The 16136-nt window shown below is 47.0% G+C and overlaps 1 protein-coding gene across 1 annotated transcript in view; it reads right to left on the minus strand.

The window, feature by feature from the left end:
• Positions 1 to 10954: 10954 nt before the first annotated feature.
• LOC121835742 overlaps positions 10955 to 16136 on the minus strand; it is a 77498-nt gene continuing 72316 nt past the window's right edge. The window contains exon 4 of the mRNA XM_042290214.1: positions 10955 to 11139. Coding sequence (XP_042146148.1) covers positions 10955 to 11139 — 185 coding nt within the window. The remainder of the gene's footprint in view (positions 11140 to 16136) is intronic.

Below are 16136 nucleotides of genomic sequence, written 5' to 3' on the forward strand. Positions count from 1 at the left end.
CTGAGTACCCGTGCCCCGAAGACGTGAAAAGTTTACAGCCATATCTTGGAATGATTGCGTTCTATAAGGATTGCATTCCTTACTACTCCGAGATTTCTTAGCCGCTTAATCACCTTCTTCGAAAAGGCGTCAAATGGTGTTGGAGCGAACAGCAGAAAAGCGCATTCATAGCCTTATCAAAGACAGTGACAGGAAACGAGTGTCTCCACCTTCCTGACCTAAACCAACCTTGCAGACAGATGTAAGCGATTGCGGCGTCGGAGCTGTTCTCCTGCAGGAACATGACGGTGTACTGCGGCCAGTTACTTTCGCAAGTCAGACCCTCAATTCCGCACAGCTTAACTGCGGTGATGCAGAAAGAGATTGCTTAGCCATAGTGTATGCGTTAAAGCGATTTTGCATGTATTTGGATGGCGGCAACAATCCAAATTCAATGTGATCATTTAGCGTTGTCATGCCTGAAAAGACTTCAGAACTCCGCTGGAGGCCTCGCTCGTTGGGCACTTATGCTACAACAATACGAATACGCTATTGTGTACATTCCGGGTGCTACAAACCAAACTGCTGATACACTTTCCCGCGCCCCCTTTCCTGAGGAGCACGTGCAGGATGGTCCAGGTCTGGTTCCAGTCGTTCATACACCACAGGAACTACCTGACTCACGATGGGGAACATTGGTCTTATGAAAGGATCTTCTGAGGGCCCCGCAAGACGATGGGTTGTGCCAGCAAGTGACAGCCTGGCTGGCAGCGTCCGGCCCAATCAACAACAAGGGTGATGAACAGTTCGACTCATGCTTACTGAGCAGTGACAGACTCCTGTTGCGCTACACCCCGCGTTTGGAACAATTATACCTCGGAAGTTACCCAAGTTCTTCATCAGATACATGCACAGCTCTGCCCTCGCCGGACACAGCAGTGAGAGCAAAACTTAGGATACGTGGTCCTAGATTGCGACCTGGCCCGGCATGCGGCAAGATGTGCTGAGGTGCGCGCGTAGTTGCCCGTCATGCAAGAAAGCGAAGCCCCGTGGTGGTATTCCCCAGGTCTCATGCAATCAATCGCCAGCAAGAGCCCTTGGCAAGTTTGTTACTGTGACGTCATGGGTCTATTTCCACGTAGCCCTCGCGGAAACCAGTACTTGTTTGTAGCAACCGACCACTTCACCAAACGGGTGGAACTGTTCCCTTTACAAAAGTTCGACTCGCAGGAAATATCGGACTGCCTCCTTCAAGTTTCCACACGTTTTGCCTTCCCCGCAAGCCTAATTTCAGATAATGCGTCATATTTTACGAGAAAAGTGTTCGTCGATGCATGCGCGGTTCTGGGAATTCAACATAAACGGACTCCGCCATACCATCCACAGGCAGATATAACCGAAAGAGTAAACCGAAACCTTAAGATGAGGCTTGTTGCTCATACGGAGCGTTACAAAGACTGGGATGCGAAGCTCCCAGAAATGGCCTACGCCACCCGCACCAGGGTTAACGGGTCAAACGGGCCAAACGGGCTCACCCCTGCCGGCTCAAATATGGCAGAGAGCTGTTTTTCCTGACTAACACTCTCTGTTCAACAGAGCCCAGGGCACAGGACCACAACTAAATAAAGTTCGCAAACAATCTGCGAAAGCGTTTCACTATCAACCTCAAGGAAACCCGGGAGATCCTTGATGTTGGCAGACTGCAGCAGTCCGACCAGTACTACCAGGAACGCAGAGACCTGCAGTTCGAGGTGGGAGACTTGGTTCTCAGGCGTACTCACTCCCTGAGTGACGCTTTAAAAGGCTTAACGGCCTCACTGGCCGACAGGTGGGATGGTCCATTTCGTGTAGGTAAAAACCTTTCTCTGCTTACATACACACTAATTCACCATTCCAGTGGTAAGTCCACAGGGCTAACTCATGTCACCGACGTTAAACAATTCCACACACCGGAAGATCGTTTTTCGCAGGATCGGACCGATGCCGACGACGGCCCGGTCCCGGACCCCCCCCCCCCCCCCCCCCACCCCCTCGCCGCCACACAGGTGGTACAACCTTCCACGTCGGTGACGGCTGAGAGATTAGTTTTAAAGCGGGGGACAAGATTTCTCACATTTCTTTTTCCTTTCCTTCGAGTTGCGAGCGTTATACCTCGTTTATATTACCCCACGGATCTGATCGCCTTTCTGAGAGGGGGGGGGGGGGATATTGTGCGATTGTGTGACAACGCCAGATCCTTTGTTTTTTAGGCATTATAGAGCCAGTGGTTACACATAAAAGTAACCAATGGCAATGTCTTGTTCTGATCCACGAAAATGGATCCCGGTCACTGCCACCACGAATCCCGGTCTTCTGGACGCCAGGGTCCTAGGACACGTGGTGGTCCCAGTCACCAAGGGCGGCAACCGGCCAGACCTGCCCCACTGAACAGCGGCCAGTGGGCAATGCGTACCAGAGGCAGCGGAAACTTCCTCCGCCGGCGATGCCGGGAATGGCCACAAAGGACAGCCGCGACCTGGAGCGCGCCATAGCGCTCATACAGCGTCGCCGTCCACACCTTCTGCGACGACCCCTTTCCTACTGCGACCACAAGGATAGTCATAGACATGCCGGACGCTTAAAGGGAAACTGAAGCGGTTTTAAATATATAAAATAACAACAGCGCCTAGTTAATTAGACCTCAGCCATGACAAATATCATATTCGTTTGGTCATTTTCTGCGCGGATTAACCGGAAAAGCGCCTTCGAAGTAGCGCTGAAGCCACACCTCTCCGAACCAGAGAGAAGGGGGAGAGAGGAGGAAGCCCGTCAGCACACGTCACAAAAGGTCCGGCTGGGGGACCCCGCCGCGGCTGTCTGCGCTTCCCTCGTGGGCTGCTCTACTGACTTTTCGAGCCGTCGTCATTCTGCCGCTGCATACCGCTTGCTTTTATCCGTTGACCGATCGTGCTATAAACCCAATCGCCTGTCGTGCTGGCTGTTTTCTTGTTTGTTCGCGGGTTAGCGGAACTGACTCGTGCTGTTGCACGATGCCGTGCCCATGTGCAGTAGTAAGCTTTCACGAACAGCGCTCGTCGCAGTTGTTCTTCTCGCTTACCGCCTCCTCCACTCCGACACCGAGATTTTAAAAGGATGGGTTCCCGCTATGCAAACAAACGAGTTTGAGCAAGTGCACCGTTTTTTGTTCGAAATGTGTTTCGGGCGGCGCATGTGAAAACAATGTGCCTATGGGTTTGGGTCTGAAGAAGGTTAGCCTGAACTCGACGCTCTGCCGACCATCTTTGAAGGTAAGAAGGCAATATAGCGCATTAAAAGGCACACGCAAAGAGGAAACGAAACGAGGGAAATTTTAGGACAGCCGTTTTAGAAAAAAGCTATTACGTCATTAGAATTGTGCAGTGAGCTGGAAAAGCCGTGATCACGTAGCCGAATACCGGACTTCCACTGGTTCTTTTGTGTTAAATGGCTTATATTAGTGTTCAGTGTTTGTTTATTATATCGTCGAAGTGCCCAACTCCGGTCCGGGAAATCCGGGAAACAACAAAAAAAAAAAAAATCTTAGGTATCCCGAAATTGTTTTCTTTTGTTTTAATCTACTCCGCTACCCAGGTACTTGGGAGGGAAGGGGGGGGGGGGGGGCTTGTTCTAATAAGACGTCATGCAATTCATCATGCGACGTTCACGGTGCAACATGCTTAGGGTTGTCTGTCTTTTTGTTTTTACAGTTGCTGATATTATTTCAGGACACATATTTTTTAAACGTAAACAAATGTTGCTAAATGTTTCTTCCATAGGGTCATATTCTCTTCAGGAAAGATTTTTGGAGATAGAAAGCATGTGACATTCTGTTGTGAACTATGTTCATTTTTTTACATGTTGCGCAGTGTTTTCCGTATAAATTTTGTGTCATGCAATTTTTTTTTGTGCCGTAGAAATGCGATCGGACGATGACAATGCTTGGTGGGGGTCTGATGCTGTCAACAAATCTTGGTAGATGTGAATGTAGGGGCTCAAGAAGCTTTCACGAATTCGACATCAAATTAAGGGCTGTCGGGCACACATTTCCGCTTTTTTTAAAAACTGTAATGGCGTAATGGTTGGTGGAAAACAAACTAAACCTAGCAGAGGGTTCCGCCATCACAAGGATGGACCTTCTGCGCAGTTATTCACATAGAACGTAAGGAAATGGCGGAGGCAGAACGGCGACCCTGTCTCATCACCCGTATCATCTCAGAGAGAAGCTCTACCGTCACCCGAAGCCAATTATAATATCCCTTCAAACCACTTCAGCCATGATGAACAATGCAGCCTGCACGCTCACGTGTCCAGCAGCTGGCAAGCACGAAGGCCCATGTGTGCCGAATTCTCGTCATCTGACGACCGTTTTTGGGAGGGACACGCTAATCCGGCATGACGCGCCCCGTCGATAGCACTCCGCTTATTATCAACGTTTTACGTTACAATAAGTAGCAGTCAGTTCGTTCCTGAACGTACGAAGCCGGCCATGTCGCGTCCGCGCAAGCGGTTCCTCGTGTGTGCGTTTATTACTGCAGGGGGTCATTTTCCTACTTTGCCGACGGCTGGAACGCGTACTATGTCACGTCGAGGGTCGTCTGGACACATTCCTCTTTCGGATCCACCGAAATATTTCGAAAAATCAGAAGCCGAACCCGATTGACAAGAGCAGAATCCTCGGCACCCGGCTACTTCCGCAAGTGACGGAGCAAGCAAGAATCGAAATGGTCTTTTTATGACGCGGTGGCGCGTCACGCGTGGCTAGCCAATGGCGTGCCGCTGCGGTGATCGATTCTGTTTTCTTCGCTTTTTTTGGCATTTGGTGAATATTTTGAGTCAAACGGTTGCGATATTTGGACTCAGCAGGCACAAACACGTCAGAATAAACCATTAACTTTTTTTTTTAAAAGCTCTTCAGCTTCCCTTAAAGAAACAATGAAGACGATTTTATTTAATTTTTTTAAATGGTGTTTTAATGCTTCTTGGGAACATAGCATGCTGCCCAATTTTTTGTAGACAATTGTGACGAGTGTTTATGTGCCTACGAAAGCAGTAAAGAAACCGAAACTGAACAATCTCCATTCTCGTTTCTGGGCCTCCGAAAACGGAGGTGACGTAGGAGTGACGTCAAGTGTGAATAGTCGGTATTGGTAGTGTTTAGGAGATCGAGACTCTGGTTACAGCGGTGGGTTATAGCAGCGCGGTGGCGCGGTCGTTTCGCCGAATCTGTCAACATGGACGGCAATGCCGCTCTCGCGAGCGAGTTCGAGCTTCCGTTGAGTGACCGAACACAAACGGAACGGGAGTACGTGTGTGGCGGCCTCTGCCATCACCCGACGGAGACCGCCCAGCCGGCAACGAGCGGCCCGCTTGCCGAAGGATGGACGCGGGGGAGATGCCGAGGGGAAAGCGGCAGCGATCCCGCCGTTCCGGGATCCGGTTCCTCCGCGAACGTCCTCTTTTCGTAGTCAAAGAACACGAACAGAAACCTACCCGTAAAAACTAGCGTCGCCCGAACGAATACTGGTCTTCAGTCGACCGTTAAAACAGCCATCCACAGCTACAATTTTGCAAAATCTTTCGAGCACCGTGTTCTTTTTTAATTTTATTTTGTTTGCCCATAGTTGCTCGCTGCCGGTTTCGCGTCCAGCGTAGCAACGAAAAAAACAATGATGCTGCTTTATTTACGGTTTAGTAATTATTTCCGGTCCGATTTATACTTTTGATGGTTATTCAAGCGCAAATTAGAACAGTATTTCTAAAAATCGCGAACCAAACAGTGACCGAGGGCGCGTCTCTCGTTTCGACCAATCGCTGACGCGTCTCTTGTGACGTCGCGCTTCTTGGCCCCGCATCGGTCACGTGAGCTCCGCTTCTCCTGGCTTCTCCCGCAACTCTCGGGGCGTCGCCCCGGTCGATCCCGGTACGATTATTACCGCGACTGTTTAATTGATTTGCGCGGCACACAAGCGCCGGTTTCGGCTGAAATTTGGGCAACGTGGCCTGAGACGTGCCTGGAACCCAGTTCAATCGCCAAAAAGATCTCCGAAATTGCCTTCATTGTCCCTTTAAAGGGGGGGGGGGGGGGGGTGAGTGTAGGAACGAGGTTCTGCCACCACGCCCAGGGGCCGCTACCGACCGCCCAAAAAGGACGCAGTCCGAAGCGCACAACAGCTGATGAGGAATAGGCGCGAGAGCCTATAAAAGGACGACACGCCCACAGAACAGGGGAGACGGACCGAGGTCACGGAGGCGTGTAGGTCGAGGGCTACGGCAATGTTATACTTTAATACTAACAACCCATTCTTGTTACTCTAATAAATGTAGTTTCGTGTTTTGGAAACCCCGGCTTCGTGTTGTTCTTCCCGGATGGGCATGCAGCAACCAAGGCAACCCTACCCCATATTGTGGGATCAAAATCATCCGCCTGACAACAGTCGAGCGCGGCTCATGCATTGGGCACGAGAACTGCGTGAGCACTCTACTTCGGCTCGTAACAATCGATGCCTCGGCGAAGACTCGGCTAGTGGCTCGTGTCCAGCCACTGCGGTGATGAGAATATCCGAACTCTAAAAATGGCCGGACCTCAGCACGCGCTTTCTACATTGCCAACCCCAAGGCGTGGGTATGATTAACGTTGACTGCACAGGATAGGCACCAGGCCACGTGGAGGCTTGCTCTGGCTCCAAATTGAGGGGATGAACGAGGCTCATATTTCTCGAACCTTTTGGCGACTGCCGTTGACAAAAAAGAAAAACTAAGGGAATTTTATTGTGTTGTTAACGTTAAGGGATGAAAATATTTAGTGAAAGTAGAAACATTATTTCATGGCTCCTTAAAGCCTGGGTTCACTCACTTCCGACCACTTCGACCGAATTTCTTAAATCGTCTTGGGATCTCTTACGACGGGCGAACACAGTTGCGCCATCTATTGCGTAGCGGTGGAACATTTGGCATTTCCCTGTATTCATTTTTAAGTGGAAGCTGAAGCGGCTTTGTATGTAAGGAAACACACCTAAATCGTCTGAATCTGACCTCCAAAGTCTCAAATATTAAAATCATGCCTTTGTTTTTTTGTGTTTTTAAATTTCGTGCATGGAGGCTCCAGAAAATCATTTTCAAAGTAGCGCTGAAGTCCCTCCTTTCCGGTGCGTGACGTCATAAGAGGAGTTATCGGGATCTCCACTCTCGCGCATTTTTAGTGCCTGTCGAAACTATGCACGCGTATTCTTGCTATTTTTAAAAAATGGCAAAAAAGACTTCCCGACTGGTACGAGTGCGGGGGAATATACCTAGCAAGGTTGCAATGGACTTCTTCCAAAACCGACGCGCCCCATCGCGGCGAAATACCACGCAGTGCACTCTAGGAACTAGTTGGCCACTCAGTTTCGGTTTCGACTGAGCAGCTTCATCTCATGCTATCACGCCTTGAACGAACGCCCTGTTTTCGATTATCTGACTTTTCTCGAACGTACTATACACTCATTCTCGAGCGATATAAACTTTCCTTGGTTCCCGAAACACAGGATATTGTCCGTGCGTATGCAAACGTAGTAAGTGTGGCTTAGTCACCTCACCCCCCGAGTGCATCTTTGAGCTCAATTTCAATAATGCCGTCTAGTACCAGTGAGCTAGAATTGAAATTTGTTCATCTGGAGCCTTACACGTATTTTGTTTGCCAAACGTCCGCTTCTTGTTACTTTATTGGGCGAAAAGCAAGCCGCATCCTCACAGGGTATCAAAGTTGAGCCCAGCGTTTACGCATGAACCTTTAAGGAAACGCAATAAATTCGACCTCACACTCCACAAAAGTTACTATGATGTCTTCCTCGTGTCATCATATATCTCCCACTCAAATTTTATGCTTATAGAAGATTAACTTTTCGCAAACGCTGAAATCGGCTAGCTACGACGGAGGCCTTAACAATCGTCCCCTACTCCTCGCTAAGCCTTTTTGGGCGAGCTTTTACTGACGCCCAAGATCTGTGCATGAACGGTGTGCCTGAAATTATCTCGTCATACTCATGCAGGAAGAAAGTAAACATATAACAAATATTATGGCCATTAGCAACCGTCAAACGCGCTTTGAATTCATTCGTTTGGCACATCACATAGGGGTTCATGCCCGTCCGGCGCACTTCCGGCGAACAGTGCGACATTCTTCACACAAGTGCTTGACTTTTGCTTTCTTAAACGGTCTGTATGTGCGAATTTGCCTATATGATTGGCAGGATAACTTTATGCGCATACGCGATGTTGAATATTAGTGGAATGCAAGCGGATGGGGACTTCACTTCGTGAAGTGCCGCGGGTCAGTGCAGATAAGAGATATGAAGTGTGTTAAAATTGAGCTTTTCAATGGCGCCTCCGAGTTTTACCTCGCATACTCAGGCATATTAAGAAAAACAGTAATTGCAAAAAGTAATATTTCGTCTATGGACGCGCGAAACAAACAAACTTCCTGATCAACAACACTAATATAAAGGCGCGAGCTCGATGTATGCATACTTATTGTTTGTTACAGCTTGTTGATTCGTACACAAGCAAGATCCCCGAGCTTCGCAGCGTCGAGATTCCCAGCACTGGCTCGTCCACATACCTAGATTGGAACGCTAACAGGAAGGCTCAAGTACAAAATTACAACAAGCATGTGTTAAGACAAGCTAAACGTCTCAGGCTTGTGCTAAGCTTCGAGGTCTGGCCATATAGGTTAGTTTAGAGACCAGAAATGACGCTCTCGGGACCAGAAAACATGAGATAACGGCCGTTACTAGTACACGCTCTATGTATAATCTCTTGTCGACGTGTCGATCGAAACCGAAACCGTGCCACCCTCCTCCCTGGCCAACTAGTTCCCAGAGTGCAACGCGCGCCGTGTTGCATGCAGGGCTTTATGGAAGTAGTCTATTGCACCTGCGGTCCTCGAGAGGCACGTGCTTGGCGGCCAAAAGATCCTCGTATGGCGTTACGACAGGTCGTAGGTTTTTCGTCCTTCCCACTTTTAGTTATATGTTCCTGAAAAATGAAGGTGATCTTTAGATTTACGGAATAAAACTACACTGGAATCAACAACTATAGCAGTTTTCAAAATGCATTTTTCAGCTTCCTTTTAATGCGCTAGCATTAGTACTAACGTGACAGGGAAAAGCTGACGGCGTTTGTCTGCGGACAAAACAGTGCATGTAAATGGAAGCGCGCCACGTAGAGAGGAGCAGATTAGTGGAGGACAAAAGCGAGAGGGAGCCGACGTCATGAGGCGGAAACCAATGCGCGCGCAGGAAACCGGTGAACAGCCAAAGCAGGCGTGTGACAGCGGATGCCGCTGCTAATCGTGCAAGGCGGGAGAACGAGACTGAGGGCTGGGAAGCAGCGCATAGCTCGGTTGGCCGAAACGGGGCGCAACAAGCGGCAAGCCGACGCGGGTCTGGGTGTGACAGAGACTGGGGGCGAAGCGGGCATGGCGAACTCGCTTCGCCGGAAAAAAATAATTAATCATTGGTAGATTTTTAAAGAATACGTTAGTATTAAGCCTTGGGATACGCCATACACGTCCCCCTTTGAGGAACGCTAACAATGAGCCCTTAACGAAGCCAAAAATAACCGGCGACAAATAGAGGAAGCAAAAAAGAAAGTGAAACGAGAAAACCTAAGCAGAAAAATGAAACGATCAGCTTTAGCGCTTCCCAGAGCAAGACGTGTGTGGCGTTTCCCAACGATCAATTGCTCACGTATTCCTTAAGGTTCCACCGATAGAACGATTCCTTCTTTATTCCCGCATGCTTATTTATTTATTTTTATTTAAAAACGCTTTCGACAAAGTTTAAAACGAACACTGCTCATGTATAGTACGTACATTTCATCTCGCGGGTACTATGACACCTTCACTTCAGTGAGATGCAGTTCCAGGGTCACCATATAGATGGCGGCAGCATGCCAGTGTGTTCCCTCGTTGTAAGAGATCACAAAAACTCGTTCGTAAGCAAACGTAATTGTGGGAACGGGTCTCTAGAGAGAATGATGACGAGCTCGAACAGTTGAGCATGTCATCCTCTCTTCGGCTGCAAGACGTCCCGTTTCCGGGAAACATCGGTGCGATCTGCGATGTAAGAACCGGAAAGCCATGCCCTTCCAATCTAACGAGCTACGTTCCATTGTTCTTTAACAACCACATTGGACCGGTACTATAATCAGTGTCACCAGAAGTCCGATTGCAGCCGACGCTACAAACCGACGAGGCCGATCAAGCAGCTCCAGAAGTGCATCGTCACAGCGCTCGTTGTCTTTGTGGGTATCACCTGCTTAACCAATCGCAGAAAGAAAGAATGCGGAAAATGTCGGCGCATTCCCAGTGCGTGATTGTTTAGTTGGTGATAGCAAACGAAAAAAGGCAATGGCCGCTGTGACGACGCACATCTAGGCACTGTTAGATCGGTTCAATAAGGTGGTAGCGTCAGCTGCAGTCTGTTTGGGCGTTGCAAGCATTACATAACAGACGTTTGTCCAAGTAATTGGGCAGGGCGAACGTGAAATCGATAGAACTGAAATAAAATATCCAGGTTTTATCACATACCGCCTCCATATGTTACGTAAAAATAATTAAATGGAGCTTCTCCAAGACGCCGTTTTAACGTAGATTTTCGGAAGTATCGCAGAAAACAATCCTCCTAACTTCGGATGCATGTTTTAAGTTATACAGACTATATGCTTCTAAAAAAAAAATTATTTTGCAAATAAACATGTGTATGAATGCACTCTGTAAATAAACCATTCTATTTTTTTTTTTTTTTTGCAGAACAGTTTACTTTTTTTTTTTACTATACAGTTTTTGAGCTGCTGAAATATTTTTATTTGTGCATACCTCCACCCTTGAAACACTAGAAACTGATCAACATTAATTGGATGTATTCTAGCGTACTCTCAACTGATTGCCATAGAGTGCAATGTTGTGTCTCTCGATTCGTCATTTTTCATGTCCGCTGCACATATCTTTATCGTAGATTTGGTATTGCTCTTTGCATCGGTTTAAGTATTCTTGTTTGCATTTAGTGATGTTAACGTCGACAATTGATTGGTCTCTGGAAGCAACCGCGTTTGCAATATCATCAGCGTATTGTTGATAGCCTTCTTTGACCCAGAGTTCACATTCTGGAATGAAGAAATGGGAATATTATAAGCTTTTTTGTTGGGTCCTTTTCCACCGCTTTAATGCTTTACGCGACAGAGTATGACGAAATATTATTTCCATGGACTTTCCAGTTATTGATTATGTTCACGCGAAAATCTTTTCAATCAAGACTCTTTAATGTTCACAACCAACAATAAAGCAAGTAAAGTTGGCAAGAAACATATAGCCTCGATGATAAGTTTTTTTTTAATATGCCACATGTATTTTTTTATAAGGAAATGAACATGTGAGACAGTCACGCGCTAACTTACACATCCCTAAAGAGTGATGTTTTGGGTTCACGTTAGAATATTAGAAAATATTACAAAAAACTAACGCTCGTAATATCACATGAGGGCCAATAAATAATAACGGAGCAGCAGCAAGTTACAACACGAGAGCAATAAATTCATCAGAATGTTTTCAATCTGTAACAGGCATTCAGCAACCGTAGAAAAACTCGAAATGGTTTATTTTTTGTTTTGTTTCATTGGTGAAACTCAACTAGAGGGGTTGATCAAATTATCTACTTCAAAAAAATACGTGTTTTCTTAAACGTGAAGCTGACGGTACGCACGAAAGTAAGTATCTCATGCACAACATAGTAAACATTTTGAGTTCTTATGAGAGATTTCACTGCGGAGCATTTAGAGTTCAGAATACCTAACGTTTCAAGCATTTTTCACCTACGAAGTTTTACTTTATGTAAACATAATTGAGAGTTCGACTTGAAAACAAGTTCGGCGTCCCTAAAGCCGGGGTGGCACTGCTTATACATCACACAAAAGACAGTCTGCATACAGATTCGAATGCGAGTGACCGCGAGATCTGTGCTTCAAGAGTGGCATGACAATGAATTCAAGGATGAAACTTGGCACGCGGCATTCGAACCACGGATATTTCGCGTACTCGTGTTTGCAGACTGTCTTCTGTATGATGTATGAGCGCTGTGGCCCCGGCCTAAAAGTTGGCAAAATAAATATATAATTGTATTTCATTAAAACACTTAAAACGTTCTACTAAACCTTTTATTTCTCCTGTATACCTTAACAACAGCCTGGAAAACGTGCCGTCATCGGATCACCAATTCTCACCAGGGGGATGCAGAGGAGAGGCGTTGGAAGATTGATATTTGTACGTATACGGACGATTCAAACCAAATAAAATCTAAATTCCTAACTTAGAAATGGGTAAGACATATTTCCGTACTTTTTACAGTAGTTGACTTTTCATCATTATTTATAAAGCCCAGAAGGTATCGAAACGAATCTGAAGCATCGGAACATCGATAAAGGTATTCAATCACGGAACGATTGCAACAAAGCAATCCCCAGAAAACTGAGAAATCTACGTACGTCATCACGAATAGCCCAGGCTAGTATTCACACCAATCTCTTCCAAATTATTAAGGCGCTGTCCTCATTGAGTAACCAGGTGGACCGATCTACCCGTCGACACGAGGAAAACGTGTTTCCGGCGATTTTGTAACTTCCCAAGACACTTCGATGAGCACACTTTCAGCTCTCGAATTATTTTGTTCATTGACGGAGGATGCTGTCGCAAGTTAATTACGTCTGCTGCTCTCAGGTGTCACTTTTTAGGAAGTCATCGGCATTCGAACGCCCAAGGGCAAGTTCGGTTAGCTGCGAGGAGTTCGGAAATTTTTCAGTGCACTTTGGCAATATGCTTATGTGGATTGTCGCACAAGGGAGGCTTTGCTAAAACAACTAAAAAGGCCACATCACCGATGGTATCTTGGTTGCGTGTCCGTACTCCAACTGCCACGAGGTATCTGGAGCGAAATCATCGTCCACGGCACATTTGAGCGGGGAGTTTTCACCTTTGACGTGTTTCTTGGGCGACGGCACATCGCCTGCAGACCCGCTTCAAGTTCAGGACCCTTCAACCCCATACACTAGTGCGGATTCTAATGAAGACGGTGCTGTTACCGTGAGGAATTCCCGTGATGGTAACAACAACGTGTTTGTAGGGAGTTTAAAACAAAATCATTTTTGCATATCCCATACGGTACAATGGGCCCTCCGTTAGGCAATGGGCATGCGCAATCACAAAAGTGTAGCATATGCGCAGTTCGTCCCGGAGGACCCATCGTACTTTATCAGATGTGCAAAAACGGTCCCCTCAAATTCTCTATAGTTTTTATATTCGGAAGCCTTGCTTCCCAAGCACCATATATGTTACACTATCCAGGCGTCCTTCTGGAGTTTGGTCCACTGATCAATACGTGGACAACGAGGTTCGAATCAAATCACTCTTACTTTAAGAACTGTGTGCGACAACTGAAAACTTCAAATCACTTTGCAAACGTACCCTAGCGCAGGGGCATCGGTTACTTCAAGCTTACTTGCATTTTGGCCCATTTTTCAGCCCCACTGTGAACTATAGAAGCAGTACCCCATTCAATATACAGGCTTATTGTATTAAATTGCAGCAGTGTGTCAGGAATTCGGGAATATAGTTAGTAGGTGCTAGTGTGACAGACGAAGTGATCTACATGGGAACGGCCTACACTCATAGAGTATTTGTGGCACTCTAGTCGCATGAACATGTGTTCGGGAAAATTCTTCAGGGTTTAGTGGTAAATAAAGACTGTTTTGTTTACGCTGCGAAATTTTTCTGGGGGGTTCATGTCACCGTTCCACTATTACGCGGTTTGTGATATGTGTGATTACGTCGGTCTAAATGCCTGACACCGCTGAGTGATTACTTTCCGCTTCCACATTACAGTGTTCATAAAAATCTATCCTAATTAGGGGGATCGGTGGCCGAGTGGGCTAGCGCACACCAGCTCGGAGCACGTGGATCGAAATCTCGCGCTGCAGGACCCAGGGATCATGGGTTAAATCCTTGCCCTTGCCCATTACGATTTGAATGAGCATCGTACCAGCGTGAGCATTGTGCGGCCGTGTATTACGATTCACTACTGCGTGATATACGTTAAAGACCCCAGGCTAGCGGCTGTACTGCACTGGCTAAATTTGTTATCTACAGCTGGGAGACAAGTTGCCAGTTGAGGCAGACTAAGTTTTAAGTTGTATAGACATACACACACCCCAATTTTTTATTTTATTTTTTTTTTCTGTCCTAATTGTGAAACACATGGTTTCATTTCAGGATGGATTCAGTCAAGAAGAAAGATCTTTTTGTATTAGATAACCTGTCGGATCCGGAAATCAGTGGTGTGATGACATTTTTGCAAAAGCTTGGTGTTAGGACAAGCAGTGACCTTGGCTGTAGTAGTGAAGCAGAGTTGGTCGGTTGCCTGTAACGAATTCAAGAAGGGAACTGTTTGTAAGCTTCTGCGCTAAAGGTAAGATTTTTTCCCTTGGAATAATAGGAAGTTTTCGTATATTGTTCCGGCAATCCCACAACGCTCTTCGCAACCCGCTACGATACCCGGAACTCTACAGCCAAGGCCATTGGCGTGCAGTCGCAGTAGCAGCCTTTTTGTTGCGGAGGTCTTAGCGGAGGCGGAAACGCGGTTTACGAGAACTCCCTATTGAGGCAAAATCTCAGGTTGGTGCCACTAGTTAGGCAGGTTGCATAATTTGTCGGCTTAACAGTCGTCTGTTGGTGTTAGACTTTTATAGACTATTGAAACAAATAGTAGGCGCTTGATGGATAGAGTGTTCTTTATATGTATCATAGTTTATGCATTAACTTACAAATACTCTCAGGGCCCTTAGGGGCTTTCGAGAGGGGACTGATGGCCGCTGAAACCAACGAACACATTGGCTAAAGGGTGAAAACTACCGAGAGCGGGCTCGGTTTTCCCATTGCAAGTTTGGAAAATATGGTGAGATAATGGTAAGTTTTGAACCTTTGGCATATGTTACGGACAGCTAGCGCTATATTTGGGCGGACGTACGACGATCCATACAATAATTTTGTGGCGAAAAAACACTACATGTTTCGGAGGGGGGGGGGGGGGCGGCACGCGGTGCATTTAAAAGTCGCTCCTACAAATAACGGAAACGCGAAGGGAGAAAACTTTGTTCGTAATCCTGCCTTATATTTTTTATGACATAAATATGTCTTATTATAATATAATAATTAATATTATTATTTATTTTTACGGGGAAACGGCCTGCTTCTTCTTCTCGTGAAGCAGAAGAACCACACTCAAGGGATTCTACACTATAACCCAGTACAAGCACTGAGTTACCGAGCTCACAGCTAGACCTCAAAGGGGTGGAGAACTTCGTTGCACCATGGAGCGACATGCCTGGGGCCCTGCAAGCTTCCTTGAAGTTCAACAAGCGACCAGAATCCAAGCATCGCAGGGAGATGGTTCGCATCATAGTGAAGACAGCCACGACTACATGCAACCGGCCCTTAAAGAAACATCTCGACGGTATGTCACGCAAGACAGTAAGGAATCATCCATTTTTCAGAGACGTTATTAATGGACACGTCGTGGGGACCGCGTACAAGTCTTTGCAAAAACAAGTTGATTCCGATGGTTGATAACAACCTTCGGCAGGAGAAGTCATGCCACTTCGAAAAGGAAGCCCTGCTGAAAAAAACCGTATACTTTTAGTACGGGTACTACCCGTTTGGGTCATATGGTGTTATGGACATACAGGTCCCGTATTCAGTCGGGTCGGGTCGACCCGACTGAACCATGCTGTTTGTGGTTGGGTTGACCCGACCGTAGACACGGGTCGACCCGACCGTAGACACGGGTCGACCCGACCGTAGACACGGGTCGACCCGACCGTAGACACGGGTCGACCCGACCGTAGACGCGGGTCGACCCGACCGTAGACACGGGTCGACCCGACCGTAGACACGGGTTGACCTGACCGTAGACACTGGTCGACCTGACTGTAGACATGGGTTGACCCGACTGTAGACACGGGTCAACTCGACCTACGACACGGGTCGACCTGACTGTAGACACAGGTCAACCCGACTATAGACACAGGTCGACCTACGTAAACCAGCAGATACGGGT

This window comes from Ixodes scapularis, unplaced genomic scaffold (genome assembly GCF_016920785.2).
Source record: "Ixodes scapularis isolate PalLabHiFi unplaced genomic scaffold, ASM1692078v2 PGA_scaffold1__304_contigs__length_218370807, whole genome shotgun sequence".
NCBI classification, from domain to species: Eukaryota; Metazoa; Arthropoda; class Arachnida; order Ixodida; family Ixodidae; genus Ixodes; species Ixodes scapularis.